The sequence below is a fragment of the Perognathus longimembris genome, chromosome 13 (genome assembly GCF_023159225.1).
Source record: "Perognathus longimembris pacificus isolate PPM17 chromosome 13, ASM2315922v1, whole genome shotgun sequence".
In the NCBI taxonomy this organism is placed as follows: domain Eukaryota; kingdom Metazoa; phylum Chordata; class Mammalia; order Rodentia; family Heteromyidae; genus Perognathus; species Perognathus longimembris.
In genome coordinates this window covers 28,675,879-28,695,178 of record NC_063173.1, presented here as the reverse complement: position 1 = coordinate 28,695,178, position 19,300 = coordinate 28,675,879, and the positions used below count along the sequence as shown (strand labels likewise).

The 19,300-nt window shown below is 36.2% G+C and overlaps 1 protein-coding gene across 3 annotated transcripts in view; it reads right to left on the bottom strand.

The window, feature by feature from the left end:
* Ano5 (anoctamin 5) overlaps positions 1–19,300 on the bottom strand; it is a 46,971-nt gene that overhangs the window by 20,778 nt on the left and 6,893 nt on the right. For 2 of the 3 annotated variants that reach the window (XM_048360283.1, XM_048360282.1), the window contains 7 exons: positions 17,678–17,724; positions 16,262–16,309; positions 12,149–12,190; positions 9,198–9,311; positions 8,394–8,462; positions 7,442–7,726; positions 1,645–1,758 (listed from right to left, as the gene is read on the bottom strand). In XM_048360283.1, the coding sequence (XP_048216240.1) occupies positions 1,645–1,758; positions 7,442–7,726; positions 8,394–8,462; positions 9,198–9,311; positions 12,149–12,190; positions 16,262–16,309; positions 17,678–17,724 (719 nt within the window). The remainder of the gene's footprint in view (positions 1–1,644; positions 1,759–7,441; positions 7,727–8,393; positions 8,463–9,197; positions 9,312–12,148; positions 12,191–16,261; positions 16,310–17,677; positions 17,725–19,300) is intronic. The other variant, XM_048360284.1, reaches the window with a different exon arrangement.

The window sequence follows — 19,300 nt, the reverse complement described above, 5'->3', positions numbered from 1 at the left end:
TAGCTAATTGGAGATAAGGGTCTTTAGGACTTTCCTGACCAGCTTCCTTCAAACTTCCATCCTCAAACTTCAGTTTCCTGAGAAGCTATGTTTACAGGTGTAAGCTACCTATGCCTGGCTTTGTATAACCTTTTGAAATTAAGGGGAAAAACACCCCCCAGAACTTAATGGCCACCAATTTATCTACCACTCATTTCAATGGACATATTTGCTTCTTCTATATTGCTGAAGAATGATTTTTTTCATGAAGAAAACATCTTTTGTATATGTGGAAGAAAAAAGCAAAGGACTCAAAGGATAGGTGATCTTAAAGTAGTTTATGTATTTCTCATTATTTTTATCCCTGATGGATAGTGAGATTCATTCATTGACTGTCCAAATGAGTAGGTTTACCTCAGAAGCTAGGCAAAAATCTTTGTTGCCAATCTGTTTTTTAAGACTGATTCAAAAGGGTGTAATGCTTTAATTAAAACATCACTTCTTTGAAGAATATACAAGGCTCAATATTTATGATGTACCAGCTTCAAAAAACAATTTTTCTGAGATAGATATGGCATTGCATGTATGAAATTCCAGCATTCATGAAGCTGAGGCAGGAGAATTGCGTTTCAGGCTAGCCTGAGCTACATACTCAGACCTTGTCTCAAAAATGACTCAGCTCTGAGAGCAGTTATACACATCAAATTAAGGAAATTCTTTCACAGTCTATGAGCTGGAACTCATGACTGTGCTTCAATAGTGCCTAGCAGAATGCTTTCCATGCAACTGAAAGCAAGTACATACAATATGTGTAATGGCAATCATTCACATCTTCAAAGCTTAATGAACAAAGTGTGCATGGTAAAAACACTTTATATTCAGGTATGAAAATGGATCAGTGAAGCTTATTGGAACTGGGTTGTGCAGGAGGATGGGGAATGAAAGAGAGGGACAGAAGGGAGAATTTGATCAACGTACATTGCAAGTACACATGTCAAAATAAAATCCCTTTGTATGACTAATTGATAATAATAAAATATTGTTTTATAAAAACTTAATGAGAAGCTGGGAATATGGCCGAGTGGTAGAGTGCTCGCCTAGCATACATGAAGCCCTGGGTTTGATTCCTCAGCACCACATATATAGAAAAAGCCAGAAGTGGCGTTGTGGCTCAAGTGGCAGAGTACTATCCTTGAGCAAAAAAAAGCCAGGGACAGTGCTCAGGCCCTGAGTTCAAGCCCCAGGACTGGCAAAAAAAAAACAAAAAACAAAATAACAATAAAGTAAATTAACTTAAAAAAAACTTAATGAGAAGAGACTTGAGGGATCAGATAGAAATCCCCAAATATTATAATATTGTAATAAATCTTTTAAAATGTGACTGCTAAGCTTCAGAGTACATTATAAAGGAAACTCAGATGCAAATGGGAGTCATATTTTGAGAAGGAATTTCCATTTGAAACCTTGGTGTCAAAACATTAACTCTGTTTAAATATAGGCTGCTCGAGTTCTCAACTTGGAGTCAGAAAGTCTGGGAAATTTCTCATCATAAAAATTGAGTAAGTTGTAAGAAAAAGAAGTGGACAACTATCTTCTCCAACAAGGCAATCTCTGCAAGTAAGAGAGGAAATAAGCTCCACATTTCCAAGTCAACGCTGTACTTACATCATGGAGCGGATAGGCAGATGAGTATGTGTTAGAAGTTAGCAGTCTTTCAATTCCAAACTTTTTCTTTCCATCTTCTATGCCAAAAGGACACCGTGAGAGAATATAATATACCTACATAACAATACAAGGAGACACCAGAAAGTTTCAGATATCTATGTTTTTCATGGTTTTCTTTTTCCAATCCAATGTTATCTATGACCATTATTGCTTGAATATGGACATAGGCTAATTATGGAAGGAAGCTTCATTTTTCTGTTTGAGAAAGCATATGGATTATGAGTTAGTGTGGGATTTGTAAGTTTCTTGGCCTCTGGATCTAAGAGTTCCCCCATTTTTGGTAGGGAAGAAGAGTAATGGGGCCATCATTAATTTTGCTTCTGTTCTCCCAAGCTGCCAGAATTCCTACTACAATTAAGGTTTAAATTTGAAATCTAAGAGTATCTTAAGAGCTCACTTGGAGAAATGTGAAGAACAATTTATACTTAGCCAAATTGTTTTCGTTATTTCTTCAACTATTCTAATGAAAAGCCTTTACTCAACTCTTGGGTTGAGTTTACTACTCAAGATCGTCTTTATTTCTCAAACCACTTTTCAGTCACCTTATCTTTGTGTTCATTTTTTCTCTCCTGCATGTAACTTGGGCTCCAGTGTTCCCAGCTCATATATTCCTATCAACTGCATCTTACCTCTTTTGTGTTTTCCAAAACTTTTCCCAATATTTACTCTTTTGACTGCAGTTTTTAGTGCTGCAGTCAAGAGTAGGTATTTTTATTCCCTTTTTAGATTTTATCATTCAAAGCCTTACAGTATAGAATGACCATTTCTTTGATCCATCATTATCAAATCTGATCATTTGTTTTAAAGGAAGCTTAATAGCCTCTATTTCTACAAAGAAATAGCAATTAATACAGAAGGTTTAATTTTTATGAATAATATATGTAAAAACTATTGTCTACACTTTGGATTATTCCATTAGGAATTCTACATTGAGACTTATCAAGGGACGTTGTACATATGTGTAAAAGTGTCATAATGAAACAAACTCCTCTGTACAACTAATATATGTTAGCAACAAGTACTAATGAAAAACAGAAAATAATCAACACATCAACATTGTTTTAAGGCATTAGCAAAGTTGAAAAAAATGCACTATTGTATATTAAGATATATTACAAAGCTATAGAAAAACCTGTTAATGACTGTTCCCCATAAAGATTATTATGACTAGGAAGGGCATTCTTCAAGTAGAAAGAGTATTTAAACCATATTTGAAGTGGCAGGCAGAAAAAAGAGAATTTTAATCGAGAAATATTAAGCAAGAGTAAAAAAAAAACACTAAAGATTTGAAGAACATGTTCTACATATTGGTATTGGCTGGCACTCAAGATGGGTCAAGAGTCAGAGTTCAGTGGAAAGGAGAGAATCCTAAAATTTGGTCAAATCAGCTAAGAAGTATTTTGTCCTGAGGGAGCAACAGCTATAAAGGCTTGAAAACACTGTTTGTTGGGGCTGGGGATATAGCCTAGTGGCAAGAGTGCCTGCCTCGGATACACGAGGCCCTAGGTTCGATTCCCCAGCACCACATATACAGAAAACGGCCAGAAGCGGTGCTGTGGCTCAAGTGGCAGAGTGCTAGCCTTGAGCGGGAAGAAGCCAGGGACAGTGCTTAGGCCCTGAGTCCGAGGCCCAGGACTGGCCAAAAAAAAAAACACTTTGTTAAACAAAGCTGGCAATTTGGAAGGAGTCTGTTGGCCTTTGCTAATGACAAAAAGGAAAAGTTTAGGAAAAGTACAAGTTTGAGAAAAATTGAACTTTCTCTGTTATTAAAGGAGATATTGTTATAACACTTCTTGAAGAAGTATAATGAATGAAAATCTTAAAAACTAAATTCTTATCAGATTATAAACTATGAATGTTTTTGTTTTGTTTTTGGTACTACTTTGTTTAAATGTAAACATTGAATATTCTTATCTCTAAGTTTCTTGGTGAATTTAGTCTAAGTAAATGACTTGAAATTAGAACTGTATTTGACAAAGAAAGAAGTGTCATTTCATTTTCCTATAAAGGAAACTGACTAACACAGGTGGGCACATGAGGTAAATTTAGGACAAACTGTGTGATGAGTGCTACTGTGGAGGAAGAATGGTCCTTTACAGTAAAACTTTTCCAGAATAAGCATAGGGTGGTTTCTTTTACTGTTGCTGAGAGCTCAGATAAAGATTAACTGTGGCCACAGTGAGGCAAACATAGACATGGAGATCAAAGCAGCAGATTGGAGTCTGTAAAGCTCCTACAGAATATGTAAAGGAAGAAATTTTAGAAGTGATCAAAACCAAAATGGGGTCACTTGTGTTAAGCCTAAGTATAAAATAAAAGTAAATCAACCCTAGAAGTTAAGAAGGAAGGGCTCTTTCACATAAGTTTCTGATAGCAATGATCACAAAGGACTATCAGAAGCACAAGTTTTGTATAAGGTTGCTACAAGCACTTCTAAAAAAAAAATACCTGTCCAATTGCTACATGGCCAACCTGATTTCTTTTTGTCTTATTATACTCAAAGGCTATTGTACTCAGGATTCCCAAGAGTTATTATTTCAAAATATTTTTTGTAATCTTATTTTTATTTCTAAAAATTTCATTTTGCCTCTATCTCTTTGAACACATGGCATATGTATTCCTGTTGTAATGCTCAGATATTTATTTTTTATTATATTATTATTATTTTCTGTCTTGGGACTTGAACTCTGGGCCTAGGTGCTGTCCCTGAGCTTTTTAGGTCAAGGATAGCACTCTAACACTTGAGCCACAGCACCAGTTTCAGTTGTCTGGTGGTTAATTAGAGATAAGAGTCTCATAGACTTTCCTGCCTGGGCTGAATTTTAATCTTGATCTCAAACCTCAGCCTCCTGAGTACCTAGGATTACAGGTGTGAGCCACAAGTGCCTGGCAGGCTCTGCCAGCTTAAACTTTTCTTCTACAGCTTCCCCCCTCTTTCAGCCTTCTATGAATTGAAGAGAACACGCTGTTCTGGATTGAGCTGTTTTTTATGTTAAGAGTGTTCTTGTCTTCAAAATCACTAGTGCTAAGTAGTCTACTTATTTTGGTTACTTTACTACTTTGATGGTGTAGCTCTGGTTTATCTCAGAAACTGACATGTCTTCCTTAGTAAGTTAAAATATTTCTAGCTTTTGATTTAAAGTGAGGAAATATAGAGAGGCCATTGTAGGATTATTTGTCATCCTAATGTTAATACTATTTAAGGCAAATGTAGGGGTTTTAAATGATCTAACTTTAATACTATGTCAAGTTATTGTAGGACTACTAATATTACTAATTTCAATATTATTTTATCAGAGGGAATAGATAGTTCCAAGGAAAGGCAAAGAGACTAGGGAACTGTTGGTCAGTGGAGAAATTAAAACAGGCACAGCATTTATCAATTAAATTAGCTAACTTACATAGGTACAGTTTGTGATGTACCAAAACAATTAAAAAAGACACATAAAATATCACAGACCACAGACTCTCAAAAGAGAGGTCATAATGGAATTCTGCAATATTATGAAAATTTTTGAGATGGCACAGATGCAACAAGAAGTCACATGAAATTGGGAGAAATGACGCCAACAGACATCCTCAGGATACACATTCAGAAAGTTCAGTGTCTAAGAAGAGCAATCAAGCATGGCACAATAAGATGAGGTATACCTATATTCATGCAGTGGAAGGTGTTCTACTACAGATGGATGAAATTGGCTACAGAGTGCTGTAATAACTAGGTTTGTGTCTTTTGGGCCTTGTAACTTATGTTATGAGATGCTTATCTGTTTCACTATATGTGGAAAAACTTCTTTTTTTTTTTTTTTTTTTTTTTTGGCCAGTCCTGGGCCTTGGACTCAGGGCCTGAGCACTGTCCCTGGCTTCTTCCCGCTCAAGGCTAGCACTCTGCCACTTGAGCCACAGCGCCGCTTCTGGCCGTTTTCTGTATATGTGGTGCTGGGGAATCAAACCTAGGGCCTCGTGTATCTGAGGCAGGCACTCTTGCCACTAGGCTATATCCCCAGCCCCGAAAAACTTCTTAACCATGTGTTTTATTGAAATTTCATACTAATGGCATGACTGTTTTCTCCTACATAGTTCGAAATGCAGAGCTTGGTTTATATTTAAAAAGTCTGGGCTAGGAATGTGGCTTAGTGGTAGAGTGCTTGCCTAACATGCAAGAAGCCCTGGGTTTGATTCCTCAGCACCACATAAACAGAAAAATCTGGAAGGTAGAGTGCTTTTTGCTTGAGCAAAAAGAAGCCAGGGACAGTGGTTAGGCCCTGAATCCAAGCTCCTGGAAATGGAAAAAAGAAAAAAACAGTCTGTCTTTTTTCCATTACAAAGATGTACATACTCATACTTGTCATTGTAAATCAATATATCTTCTATATAGCCATATATATATCACAAATATGTATATATAAATTTTTATTTATATATATAAATGGCATGCTGGGAATATGGCCTAGTGGCAAGACTGCTTGCCTCATATACATGAAGCCCTGGGTTCGATTCCTCAGCACCACATATATGAGGCCAGAAGTGGCACTGTGGCGCAAGTTGGCAGAGTGCTAGCCTTGAGCAAAAAAGAAGCCAGGGACAGTGCTCAGGCCTTGAGTTCAAGCCTCAGAACTGACAAAAAAAAGGCAAATAAATATAAATGGCTCCTGTAAGATATTTAAATCTAAATTCAAATGACCCCTGATCTTTTAATACTTCTCAATCCCATTTGCTTATTTGTTTGTTTGGAGTGCCAATAACTGAGTTTAGGGCTTTTTGTTTGCTAGGAAAGAATGCTAACACAAGCTGTACCCCAGTCCTTATAAATTTTAGTGCTTTTTTTTTTAGGTGAGTTCTCTTAATTTTTCCTGGTTTGGCCTCAGATCCTCCTCCTCCTCCTACTGCTTCCTTCAGAACAGTTGGGATTACAAGTGTTACCACCATGTGGCTTAATACTTCCCTGTCATTGAAAATGTTTCAGAGCTTATTTAGGAACTAAAAAAATGCAATCAGGTTTCTTTCCTCAGGAAAAAAAGAAAACATTTTGTGATTGTCAGAACTAGTGGGTTAAATAATAGCAGTACAGATTATAAGAGGATCTATAGTATGAAATTTTCTTCTTCGGTCAGTAATAACAATCCTATCTAATCATTGTTGAAGACTCCTTAAAGCCTTTCATATCCTCACTCATTTAATTCTCTGTTTAGTCTACAGAGTGGAAATTATTCTAACTTAAACACAAAGCAGCTGTTGCACATAACCCATATTTTTAGGAGAGAGTTTTGTAATGAAAAAGAAACTTCAAAATATTCTGAGGGCTTTCGAATTCTATCCACATACAAAGACATTAAAATACTCAAGTTTTACTTACACTGACCAATGTTCCTCTTGATATATGCACTGAATCTATAAAACTAAAATTTAAGAGGAAAAAAGCATTTTACAAAGATTATCCAAAATCAAAATTCTTTGACTCGTTGTTGAATGCTCTTTGGAATTGTATGAAGATACTTCTTTCATCACCACATCCACACTGCCTATTATTCATCTTTAAACAATAGTTTGAGAAGCAGAGAAGTTAACAGGCCAAGTTGGAGTTGACTAAACAGTCTTTCAGACCACAACCCAATACTATCAAAGGTTTATGTGTTACACAGGAATGTTGCACAGATGTAGAAATGCATATATATCAAAACACCCATGGGTACACATGCCATACTTGGAAAGATGTGCAGAGGCCTTGTCTACCTACAATTCTGTTTCTTGATGAAGATGAGAAGAAGGTTGCCTCATCTTCAATGAGGAAGAGCTCTTGCCGATGTCTGGTGAATTGGGCAGTAAAATACTCAGGGTGAGGATACTTCACAGTGGCTGGAAGCTTCACTGGCCCAAACATATAATTAAAGGGCTTGTACTGAGTTCGGGGAATACCATTCTCTTTAATGGGCATTTTGATTCCCAACACTTCGGCATAAGTAACTAGTACCTCCCAAGGAGCGTGGATCTTGACAAAATAAGTTTTTCCATTTTCAGAGTCCTATGTGAGAAAGAGGTAAAAATCAAAGAAAGCCTTCTAATCTGTTGGCTATGGAGCTCCTTAAAAAGCAACAGAATTTTATAAAATCTCAAAGAGGTCATTGCATTTTTAATTTATTGAATTATTAGAACTTTTAGGAAATAAATTCTTTTCACAGACAGGTATTACAGATATCAGGAAAAAATAGGGAAGAAACAAGAACTGCATAATAAAAATACCAGGCAATATTAGCAGCATCATACTCAAGGTGTGATCTTAGATCTTTAAAAATAATTTTCGAAGCAACTGTAGAAAGATAGTAAATGAAAGAGATTTTTGAAAAACTAAAAGAATTTTATAGGCTCAGAATATATTGGCTAAAATAGTAGATTATGCTGCAAGATATCCAGGTAACTATTTACGGCATAAGATTGTAAGTAGCCTTCGAAACAGATATGAAACAAAGAGTTTTCTTTTTCTTTTTCTGGTATTCAGAAGAAACTTTAATATGTTCCACTGACCATCCGCATTCTATACACTGACCTACTGAGCACTAAGAGAACAGACTGAATATCTCCAGAGAACAGATCCACAGCCAAGAGTTATAAACTGTCCCAATTACAAAATCTATCCAGCTGAGGGCCACCCCCAAAATAAGATTTTTGTGTAAGTGATCAATTCTATTTACCCTTTTGTCTTCAGTTTCCAACTCAAGACCTGATTTTCTGAGATTTCGTTCAAATTCTCTTCTTCTTTCCTATAAGCAAAATAAATACATATTTTTCAGTGATCGGTAGACGCAATACACTTGCTGTACTTCCAGATGGCTCTTTGCCCCCTCTCCTGGACTGTTGAAAATGTACTATACAACTTGGTGTGTTGGGGCAGGGTGGCAGAAAGGAACAACTGGGAGAAAATGAAGGGGTGACACTATGAAGGGGTGTAACTATTCTGTTCATTAATTTTACAATAACAATAAAAATATCAATATAGGGCTGGGAATGTGGCTTAGTGGTAGAGTGCTTGCCTAGCATGCATGAAGCCCTGGGTTTGATTCCTCAGTACCACATATACTAAAAAAAGCCATAAGTGGCGCTGTGGTTCAAGTGTAGAGTGCTAGCCTTGAGCAAGAAAGGAGCCAGGGGCAGTGCCCAGGCCCTGAGTTCAAGCCCCAGGACTGGCAAAAAAAAAAAAAAATCAATATAATCAGAATCATATTTCTCACTTTAGAGGTCACACTTAGTACCAAGATGAGCAATTTTAAAAAATGCAGTAGTCATTTGAAAGAAAAAGCAGTAAGTCTCCAAAACATCCTATAGAGGAAACTCACTTGGTACATTCATTCTTGGATTTACTTCTTACCTTGCAGTCTTCTGTGTCAGTTTCACCTTCAAAAGTTCCTGACCTTCCCAGCATAATTTAAATGCAAACATCTCTGTCAAACTAAGGGAGATACATCTTTCTGTTACCTCTATTCCTCTCAAACACTCACCGCTTTTATTTCTGCATCTTTCTTTACATCTTCCACATAGGAAAGCACAAAATCAATTTGCCTAACCCCATCTCGGAAGAATATAGAATCTTTGCTTTGCTCGTCTCTTTGAAACTGCAGGAGACATTAGTGACATTTAGATTATTATATACTCCCTAGTGGCAAAAACATGAAGATTATTTAAAATGCAGTCACCACCTAATTTTTATGTCTTGAAATAGCAAATCACGGCAAATAATAGCCAAAACGTATGCACGTTCAGTAAGGTGAAAATCCATGGATTAGATCGGAAATTAAGCATATTAGCTACATACACACACACACACACACACACACACACACACGCTACAATTATACTAAAATACAAAATGAGTGAAATTGCATTTTGTGCCAAAAACGCATGTTTAGAGAGCAACTCGTTATCTTCATTAGGCAATTATTCATAAGGCAATTATCTCAAATCATTACACACTTCTTTCAGGTTATGGTTAATTACAAACTAACTAATGGAATCTTACTGCAAGACAATAAACCTATGGTTAATACTGATTGACCTCTTCTTAAAATCACCACTTCTTTTTTCCAGTAGTCGGGCTTGAACTCTGGGCCTGGGTTCTGTCCCTGAGCTCTTCAGCTCAAGGCTAGCACTCTATCATTTTTGGACCCCAGTGCCACTTTGGGTTTTCTGGTGGTTAATTAGAGATAAGAATCTCACAGACTTTCCTGCTCTGGCTGGCTATGAACTGTGATCCTCAGACCTCAGCCTCCAGAGTAGTTAGGATTACAGGAAAATTGCTACTTTCTAATGCAACATTTAAATATTCAAATAAAGTCCATGCCTACTTAAAAGAAGCAGATGACTTTGATGTAGCTGACCTTGCCATAAGTATGTCTTCATGCAGTGTCCCTCATTGACAATTATCAGGAGTGTTAACACAAATGTTGATTAAATTTGTATGAGTTACACAATACAACATGAAACTTAGGATGCTGTACAATTTAATAATTACTTCCCTTTCAAATTATCTAGAACAAATGGAGAGCATCGGATGAAAGAGATTTCATATTTCAGTGATTTGGACTTCCTTACTGTTTGTATGTAAGATGCAATAATACTGTCACCCACATGCAGTGCTTAGAATTATGCAAATGTGGGATGCATGCAGTTAGTATCGGTGAGACAGTTTCCAGTTGTTTTTGCTAACTTGTGGACGAGGAACTCAACAATCAAACTTTCCCAAAGGACATTTCAGCTAGTTTATGAGTTTTTTTTTTACAACATTCTAAGCTGTTTTTCACTCATGGGCCAGACCAGTGTCCCAGCATCGGAAATTCATATGGACAAACATGAACAAATAAAATTTCATGTTCGATCTGAAACTATGAATATAGTGACTCTTCATATGACTGGGTGGGAAGTTGATATGTTTCAGAAAGAGCCAGGGATCAATGCACAGGAGAAAATGAGCAGAAAATGAACACAGAGACAAAAAACTTTGAAGAGGTTCAAAGATTCACTTCTAAAATGTATTAATTCAGATGTTATGTCTGAGTTCTATACACTGGCTAAAGAACGTACAATCATCTCCCTGTTGCTAAAAGAGAGTGAATGAACCTAAGGTTATTCAAACCACTATCATGTTATAACTTGGTTATAAATCATCAAAATAAAAATAATCACTGGCACTTTTGTAAACTATAGAATTAGCATGTCTTAAAGTCACTAATTTTTTTGTAAGACAAATTGTTTTGAAGCAAAGAGTAATATCAAATAAAATCAAATATACACGTGAAAACAAATCAGACTGGCTATAATCAAAGTACAGAATTAGATGGGAAAATGTTAGACATCTTACTTAACTCTATATAGTCATATTTGTATGGTAGATTTTTTAATGGTTAGTAATATTAGATGTGTTTATATTGCTTGGAGAAGTGAATCTAGGGTCACAAAGGTAAGTTCTGGTGACAGAGGTACACTGGCAAATGAACATTCAGTATTTTGATAGGATATTGACAATGTAGCTAAAAATAATAGAGATTCCAATTATTTTTCCTTCTTCAACAGCCAAAATATGTTCCTTCTTTTTAAAGCCAAGGAAGCTCATATTGTTATGTAGAATCCTAACCCTGAGAGGATCAAAAATGAAAGTACAAAATAATTAATGATAGCTTTCAAGTTATCAAGAGGTTAAGTATTTTGAATTGTTAATTTTAAAAAAATTGATCAAAGCAGGGTGGGGGGAACTAGTGACTAACCCCTGTAATCCTAGCTACCCAGAAGGCTGAGATCTGAGGATCACAATTCAAAGCCAGCTAGGGCAGGAAAGTCCATGAGTCTCTTATTTCCAATTAACCTCCAGAAATCTGGAAGTGGCACAGTGGCTCAAGGTGGTAGACTGCTAGCCTTGAGCAAAAGAGCTCAGGGACAGCACTCAGACCCCTGATTTCAAACCCTATGTCTGACAGGGGAAAAAAAAAAGCTGATTAAAGACAACTTCAGCAAACCAATTAGCTAGTTGTTATATATAAGTTTTTGTTTAGCTCAAAACATGACATAAAAATCACCTATCTACCAACGTGTAGGTGTTTGTGTTTATATTTCTTTTCTTCTCAAATGTTTCTATTTATAATAAATATCTAAGAGGCTTCCCTCTGAGTGACATTCTTGGATTCATAAATTTCTAATTCCAACAGAGGTCTAAACACTTCAGAAATGATTTAAATTGTATGTGTGCATGTGGGCATGTTTTTAGGATGATAGTTCAAAGATCTCTCTAGTTCCAAACAGGAGTGAAAATAACCATTCTTAATTGTTGATTGCTTTTGGTATGAATGAGGAATTAGTGACAGAGTCTTCTTATATTAAAAGCACTCATTGAAAGGAACAAGATCCAAACTATTACTGCAGCCATCCAGAGCATCAGCAGCATCATTTAGCACAGTTTTACCATGAGACGCCTTCTCAGGAACAAATTGAATCGCTTTGCAGGCTGTGAACCAACCAATAAAGATTTAGCAAGTACTCACCATAGATTAAAGTGAAGGCTGCACTAATGAATAGATGATAACATAAAACAGATTAGACATGTAGCAAATGAAGCTTCAGTATGATCATTCCCTTCATATCTATGTGTGGGAGATATTTAAAGGTGTCAGGTCACAGTGGTTAGTAAGAAAGTAAGAAGAAAAAATATTAAGAAAGCAATAAAAATGAAATAAAAAGGGAAAAGAACAACCTTCATTATCTCCCTAAATTCTTAAAAAATGACTTTAAGTAATTATTCATTGAATCAAACTAAGTAAGAAAGAGAGAAACAGTGAATACAGAATGAGAATAATAGAAATATAAAACAAATATTATGATAAACAAGTTTTTTCATATTAAAGAAAAGTCTCACATTTGCTTTTATTACTACAATTACTTGGTTTACACAACAATTATAATTATTATTTCAATTATATTGAGATAATTTGCAGTATGAAAATTTTACAAATAATTTGCTTTTTAAAATTTTCATGGCTCCCCCAAACAATGAATTAAAAGGAAAATTTAATATTATTTTAATGCTTGAATCATTTATTATAATGGTTATTATTTAAAACACTAAAGAAATAGCCTAATGATATATAGGATAATCAATATTTGAAAGAAAATTAAGCATATATATGTATATATGTATATATATAGACATAAATCCAGTATTATTCATGCTTATGGTGTAATGAATAGGTACTAGTCTAATAAATTATCATGGAAGGCGTTCAAAGCTAGCCAGGAAGTTTTGTTTCACCTCTTCCTTCCCGGACCAGGCTGAAAACTGCTAAGCATAGGAGATGGTGAGAATAAATGTTCTTAGTCTGTGAAGTGATGAGTTAGTTGTCTGTGTACAGATAAGGAATAAGAATTTTGAAGGAACATAGTCTTTGTATACAGTATAAAATGTAAGTCTTTGTATAAAGTATGAAATACATCCTCCTATTGGTCTCAACTGTTCTGTTTTATTTTCTTGGCATTTTTTTCATGATATTCTCCAGTTACTATTTTTCTTAGGTGTTTGCCTTTAAATGTATTATCAGATTGTAAGAAAAAAAAAAGGAGAGCTCTAAACTAAGGGACTATGTATGAGGAGCAGAATTTGCCCAGTTGTGACTTAAGTTAATCCAATAGGGATTACAGATCAAACCATAAAATCTAATAATATAGAACTTTAGAAAATCTGAGAAACTTTCGTTACTTTGAGGTAAACAAGTACGTCTTAGCATATGAAACAATGAACCATAAAAATTCAATTTTGAAAGCTTTTTAAATTTGTTTTCTGAAAACAATTTTATATGTAGTAACCACTTTTATATGTAGTAACCACTTCCATGCAAATAGTCATGATAAATGTTTCTGACAAAGGTCAGAATATATTTTAAAAGAAAAAAATATCTTACAAGTCAAAGAAGATAATTAGAAGTTGGCTACATGGCTCAGTGAGTAGGGTCTGCAATTAGTGACCATTCGATAGAATAAAGCATAGAAAGGAAGAAAAAAAATAGTCACTTTATAGAGCAGAGACCTGACCAAAGCTACCTGAAGCTGATAATCGAAGTTAAAGCCTCAAGAGTGGTAACTCATGTGGATGGGATGTTCTATGAATCTGATGAAATGACACGAATGTGTCTACCGCCTTTCTAAACAACCACATATTAACATATTCACCAAGCTCAATCATGAGAAACACTTTAAAAATGGATGGACATTCTACATAATGCCTGACCAAGTATTACATTCCTCAAAACTGTGGTCATTAAAAAAAAAAAAAAAAGGCCAGATGCTCATGGCTTATGCCTATAATCCTATTTAGAAGGCTGAGATCTGAGGATCACAGTTTGAAGCCATCCCCGGCAGGAATGACATATGAGAGGTTTATCTCCAAAAAGACAAATGAGATTTACCAACAAAAAGGCAGATATGTAGCTACTGTTCAAGAATTAAAACCCTAGCCTTTAAGAAAAGGCTAAGGGACAGCACCTAGATTCAGAACTCAAGTCCAAGTTTCAGCACAGAAAGAAAGAGAGAGTGAAGAAGGAGGAAGGAGGGAGGGAGGGAGGGAAGGGGAAGGGGAAGGGGAAGGGAAAGGAGAAGAGGAAGGAAAGAAGGAAGGAAGGAAGGAAGGAAGGAAGGAAGGAAGGAAGGAAGGGAGGGAGGGAGGGAGGGAGGGAGGGAGGGAGGGAGGGAGGGAGGGAGGGAGGGAGGGAGGGAGGGAGGGAGGGAGGGAGGGAGGGAGGGAGGGAGGAAAAGCCAAAGAAAATAAATAATTAAAATAATAAACCAAAGAAAATGACCATACATTGGTATTGAAAAGATGATACAATAATGAAGTATTCTCTGAAAGTTCTTTACTTCTTCCTATTAATCTTTCATAGACCTAACTTTAACATAACTCAGTCTAAACTTTGGGTGGGTGACTTGCATCTATCTTTTTTAGGATTTGGGATGTTCTCTGGCATTGTTTTCTCATGGTCAATTGTGTTTCTTTTCTTTTTTTTTTTTTTTTTTGCCAGTCCTGGGCCTTGGACTCAGGGCCTGAGCACTGTCCCTGGCTTCTTCCCGCTCAAGGCTAGCACTCTGCCACTTGAGCCACAGCGCCGCTTCTGGCCGTTTTCTGTATATGTGGTGCTGGGGAATCGAACCTAGGGCCTCGTGTATCCGAGGCAGGCACTCTTGCCACTAGGCTATATCCCCAGCCCCTCAATTGTGTTTCTTAATGAGTGTCACCAAAATTGTGTAAGCTTTATTAGGCTTCTCTGAACTTTATTTGATCTATAATTTTCAACTCTGAAATCACGTGAATGCTTTCCATGTTCAAAATCCAAAAACAGGGGCTGGGGATATGGCCTAGTGGCAAGAGTGCTTGCCTTATATACATGAGGCCCTAGGTTCAATTCCCCAGCACCACATAAACAGAAAATGGCCAGAAGTGGCACTGTGGCTCAAGTAGCAGGGTGCTAGCATTGAGCAAAAAGAAGCCAGGGACAGTGCTCAGGCCCTGAGTACAAGCCCCAGGACTAGCCAAAAACAAAAACAAAAACCCAAAACAGAAGAAAAAGAAAACAAATGTGAAAATTTTCAGTTTACTTTTCAGTATACTTCCTCCACCTCTACAACCCTAATCCAGAAGACTAAAGATTAGTACTCAGGGAAAAATAAATCTTCTCACCATCCCAAATAGCATATTTACACACCAAACAATGAAACGTTTGGGGTCTTTATAGCATATGTTTATAGACAAGAAAAGTAATGGAGAAAGCATACTGAAGAGAACCTTAGAAATCCCAGCCTCAATTAGAGATCCATCCTCATACATATACATTTGGACAGGAGATCAACACTATAGATCATTCATTTTTCTATTTGTAAGAATAGGAAATATTAAGAAACCAACCAAATGCTATATTTGGTGTGCCATTTTTTTTTTTGCCAGTCCTGGGCCTTGAACTCAGGGCCTGAGCACTGTCCCTGGCTTCTTTTTGCTCAAGGCTAGCTCTCTGCCACTTGAGCCACAGCGCCACTTCTTGCCATTTTCTGTATATGTGGTGCTGGGGAATTGAACCCAGGGCTTCACGAATGAGAGGCAAGCACTCTTGCCACTAGGCTATATTCCCAGCCCCCTGATGTGCCTTTTTAGTCAATAAGTCTACTGTTATTTTTTTCTTTAGATAAATATTTACTAAGCCAGGTGTGGTGGCACAGGTCCATAATCCCAACACATCTTGTGTATTTAAAAATGGGAGGAAGATGGAGAAAGCTTAAAGGAGTATATACTGTTCAATAATATACTGAACATGCCTACAAAATTGGACACAGTGTGACTTCTTGTACTGTTCATGTATGCAAATAAATAAAATGGGTTAAAATGAAAAGCACACTATTTTTTTTCAAGCAATAATTTCTCAAGTACCATGTATGAGGGTCTGAAGACAAGTGATCAAGAAAGATGCTACATCTACTGCAGAGTACAAAGAGATGCCCCCTCTATGTCAAGCAGACAAGGAAAGTCCTGGTAGCCGCTTACCACTGTTTGTTCACTGATGAGAAAGCTGGATTCTCTACTGCTCACATCCTGTTAACAGCACAGAGGAAACGCAATGCCATTAATAATAGTGGGAGAGAAGCAAATGGGCCATTAAAGTTGCTACAACAACAAAAAAAGGAAAAACAATTCTCTATGCACAATACTAAAGGAGAAACTCAAGAAAAGTGTGAAACCTTTGAAAGTATATGTAAAATTGTCTGTATACATGACCCTAAGTGTTCATGCACATATGAGGACATATGTGTATCTGTGAGTGTCTATAATTATGTATGTCTCTGGGTGTTTGTGGAGAGAGACATAAAGAGTGGCTGAGGGAGAAAAACAACGTGGTAGACCATTTTATTAAGTAAGAAAAGACTCTGTGGACTAATAAATGCCAAGAACTACTACATTGCAAAAATAAATAAAATAAAGAGTGCTATTTTTTTACTCATACTGAATTCTATATAGGAGAAAATTAACTGGCTGTGTTATACCATTTATCATTGTTTTGAAATTGTAAAACTGAACTTGGAAATGTAACAGCAAGATTCTTAAGAATATGAAATGATAACTCAAGAGAAAAATTCACACATGCATATAAATACACACAGGCTATTTGTAATTAAAGCATTTCCCTTAGTGTGATCGGTTTCCACAACCTCGTGTAACTCAGCCACCCACATACCATGCAACACTATCCTAAGAGCACATATTCACTTCTCAGTAGTCTCTAGGATCAAGCATAGTGAGCTAAGAGGGGCAGCAACTTACAGAGATGACCCAAAATTCCTGTGTAGACTAAGAGCTCACTTATGATCATAGAACAAAAAAAATCTAGTAGATGTTATTGGATGATGTTTGAAAACAGCCAATAAAAAGTGAAAATAGATCTGGGGACCAGTTGTTCATGCATATAATCCTAGCTATTCATGAGGCTGGGATCTGAGTATTGTGCTTCAATGTCAGCTTGGGCAGGCAAGTCCATGAAACTCTTATAATTAATCACCCCAAAATGCCTGGAGTGGAGCTGTGGCTCATGTGGTCAGTGCTAGCCTTGAGCAAAAGAACTCAGAGGCAGTGACCAAACCCTAAGTTCAAGCCCAAGAACCAGAAAAAAATGCAACAAACAAACAACAACAAAAGAAAAGCATATAGTAAATATTCCAAAAGCAAGCAGATTTAGAACTTTGCATTGTCTTACTTTAAAAAACTCTGATTATATTTAATTTGTAACTTCTTCCTCTTTATTTCCTTTCTTAAATAGATCAAAATAAAGAGGACAAATTATTATCTTTTCAAAGAATTAACTCTACTTAATTGAAACACAAAGACTTAACTATTCATGTGGATAGTATGCTAACCTGGCACTGGTCCTTTCTTACAGAGAAGTTAATACATGTTTCATTAACTTACCTCATTCACTTGGAAAGCAAATTCCATTTCTTTATTAGTTGCTGTCCCTGGGGGAAATAAGGAACATAAAACATATTACACTAGACAACTGTTCTGGCTATGTTGGAAAATCAACACAAGGAGAAAACTGGAATTCAATAAACAAACAAAATTCAAAGAAGAATTACAATAAGAAAATGTGGGGGAAAAAACTTGCTGGAGTCAAATTGTCCAAAACATTCCCCAAAAGTCATCTCACTAAAATCTGTTTATAATCTAGAAGGAACATATCAAATACTGAAATTATTATTGAACAACATAAGCTCTCTTACTTAGAAATAACTTTAACTGAGCAATTCAGTCATCAATTCAGTGCCAAAAGCACACTGAGAGGAAAACAACCAACATGTGTATCCACTGGTATTTCTGTGTTTTCATGTGAACTTTAATGTTTTCTACGCTTATTCTCTAGAATGGTAACAGGCAAGTTGTTGAGAAAATGCTGCTAAAGCACTACTAATTTATACATGGGATAAATTAGTTTTCTAATTCACAGTTATCTTCAAAAAGGTTATACCCTTTAGTCAACTGGACAAAAATACAGGTTTCAATACTTTCTAATATTAAAAAATCTTATACAGAGAATTTTTATTCTTATTTCCTAGTGTTTCTAACTTGGAAAAACACTGAAAGGTATTTTTGACGTGAAAACATTCCCACATAGGAATTATCTTTGCACAAAATATCACAAGAACAAAATAAAATGTTGCTACCACTTAACAATCATGTTAAATAAGTATGTTTTTAGGAAGCTAGTATACATTCCAAAATTATAAAAGAACTATCATTCGTATAGCCTTTAATGCTATCTAAGAAACGTAATTCAACTTACAGAACAGTACTAGATATGATACATAAACTGAATTTTAAAGTGCAACAACCCAACTCATTTTTGCCCAGAGGATACAAATCATTAATATTAAGTTGAATCACCAGAAGGGTTAGAAGAATGTTATAAGGCATTTTTAAAAAGAGAAAACACATTCACTCAATTTTATTAAAGTACGTAGGTATAATTTTTTCCAAGTCCTTCCATTTCCTTACAAATGGGGCAATGTCATTCTTTCTGATAGACAATATTCCATTGTGTATATGTACCACATTTTCATCTCTACTTAAAGAGAAAAAGCTAACCTAGCAGCTTGGCTCATGTGGGACAGTGCCAGCAAAGAACAAGAAAGCTGAGTGAGAGCTCCAATATCAGCACACGCATATGCGCGCACACACACGCATGCACACACACAGCATAGCATAGCATGGGCATGATATCATAGGGAATATAGTATATTTAGGATTCAGTTTTATCTGAAGTTCATATACTTGAGGTACTGAAATGCTGTTCCTCACAAATGAGAAGAGACTCTAGAGTGTGAGAATAAAGTTGAAACACTCTCTGTGTTCTAACTAAGTTACAGGATCTGCTCTTGATTAATAGAATGCAGTCAAGAATTCAGTACATATGGCTGGGAATATGGCCTAGTGGCAAGAGTGCTTCCCTTGTATACATGAAGCCCTGGGTTTGATTCCTCAGTACCATATACATAGAAAATGGCCAGAAGTGACATTGTGGCTCAAGTGGCAGGG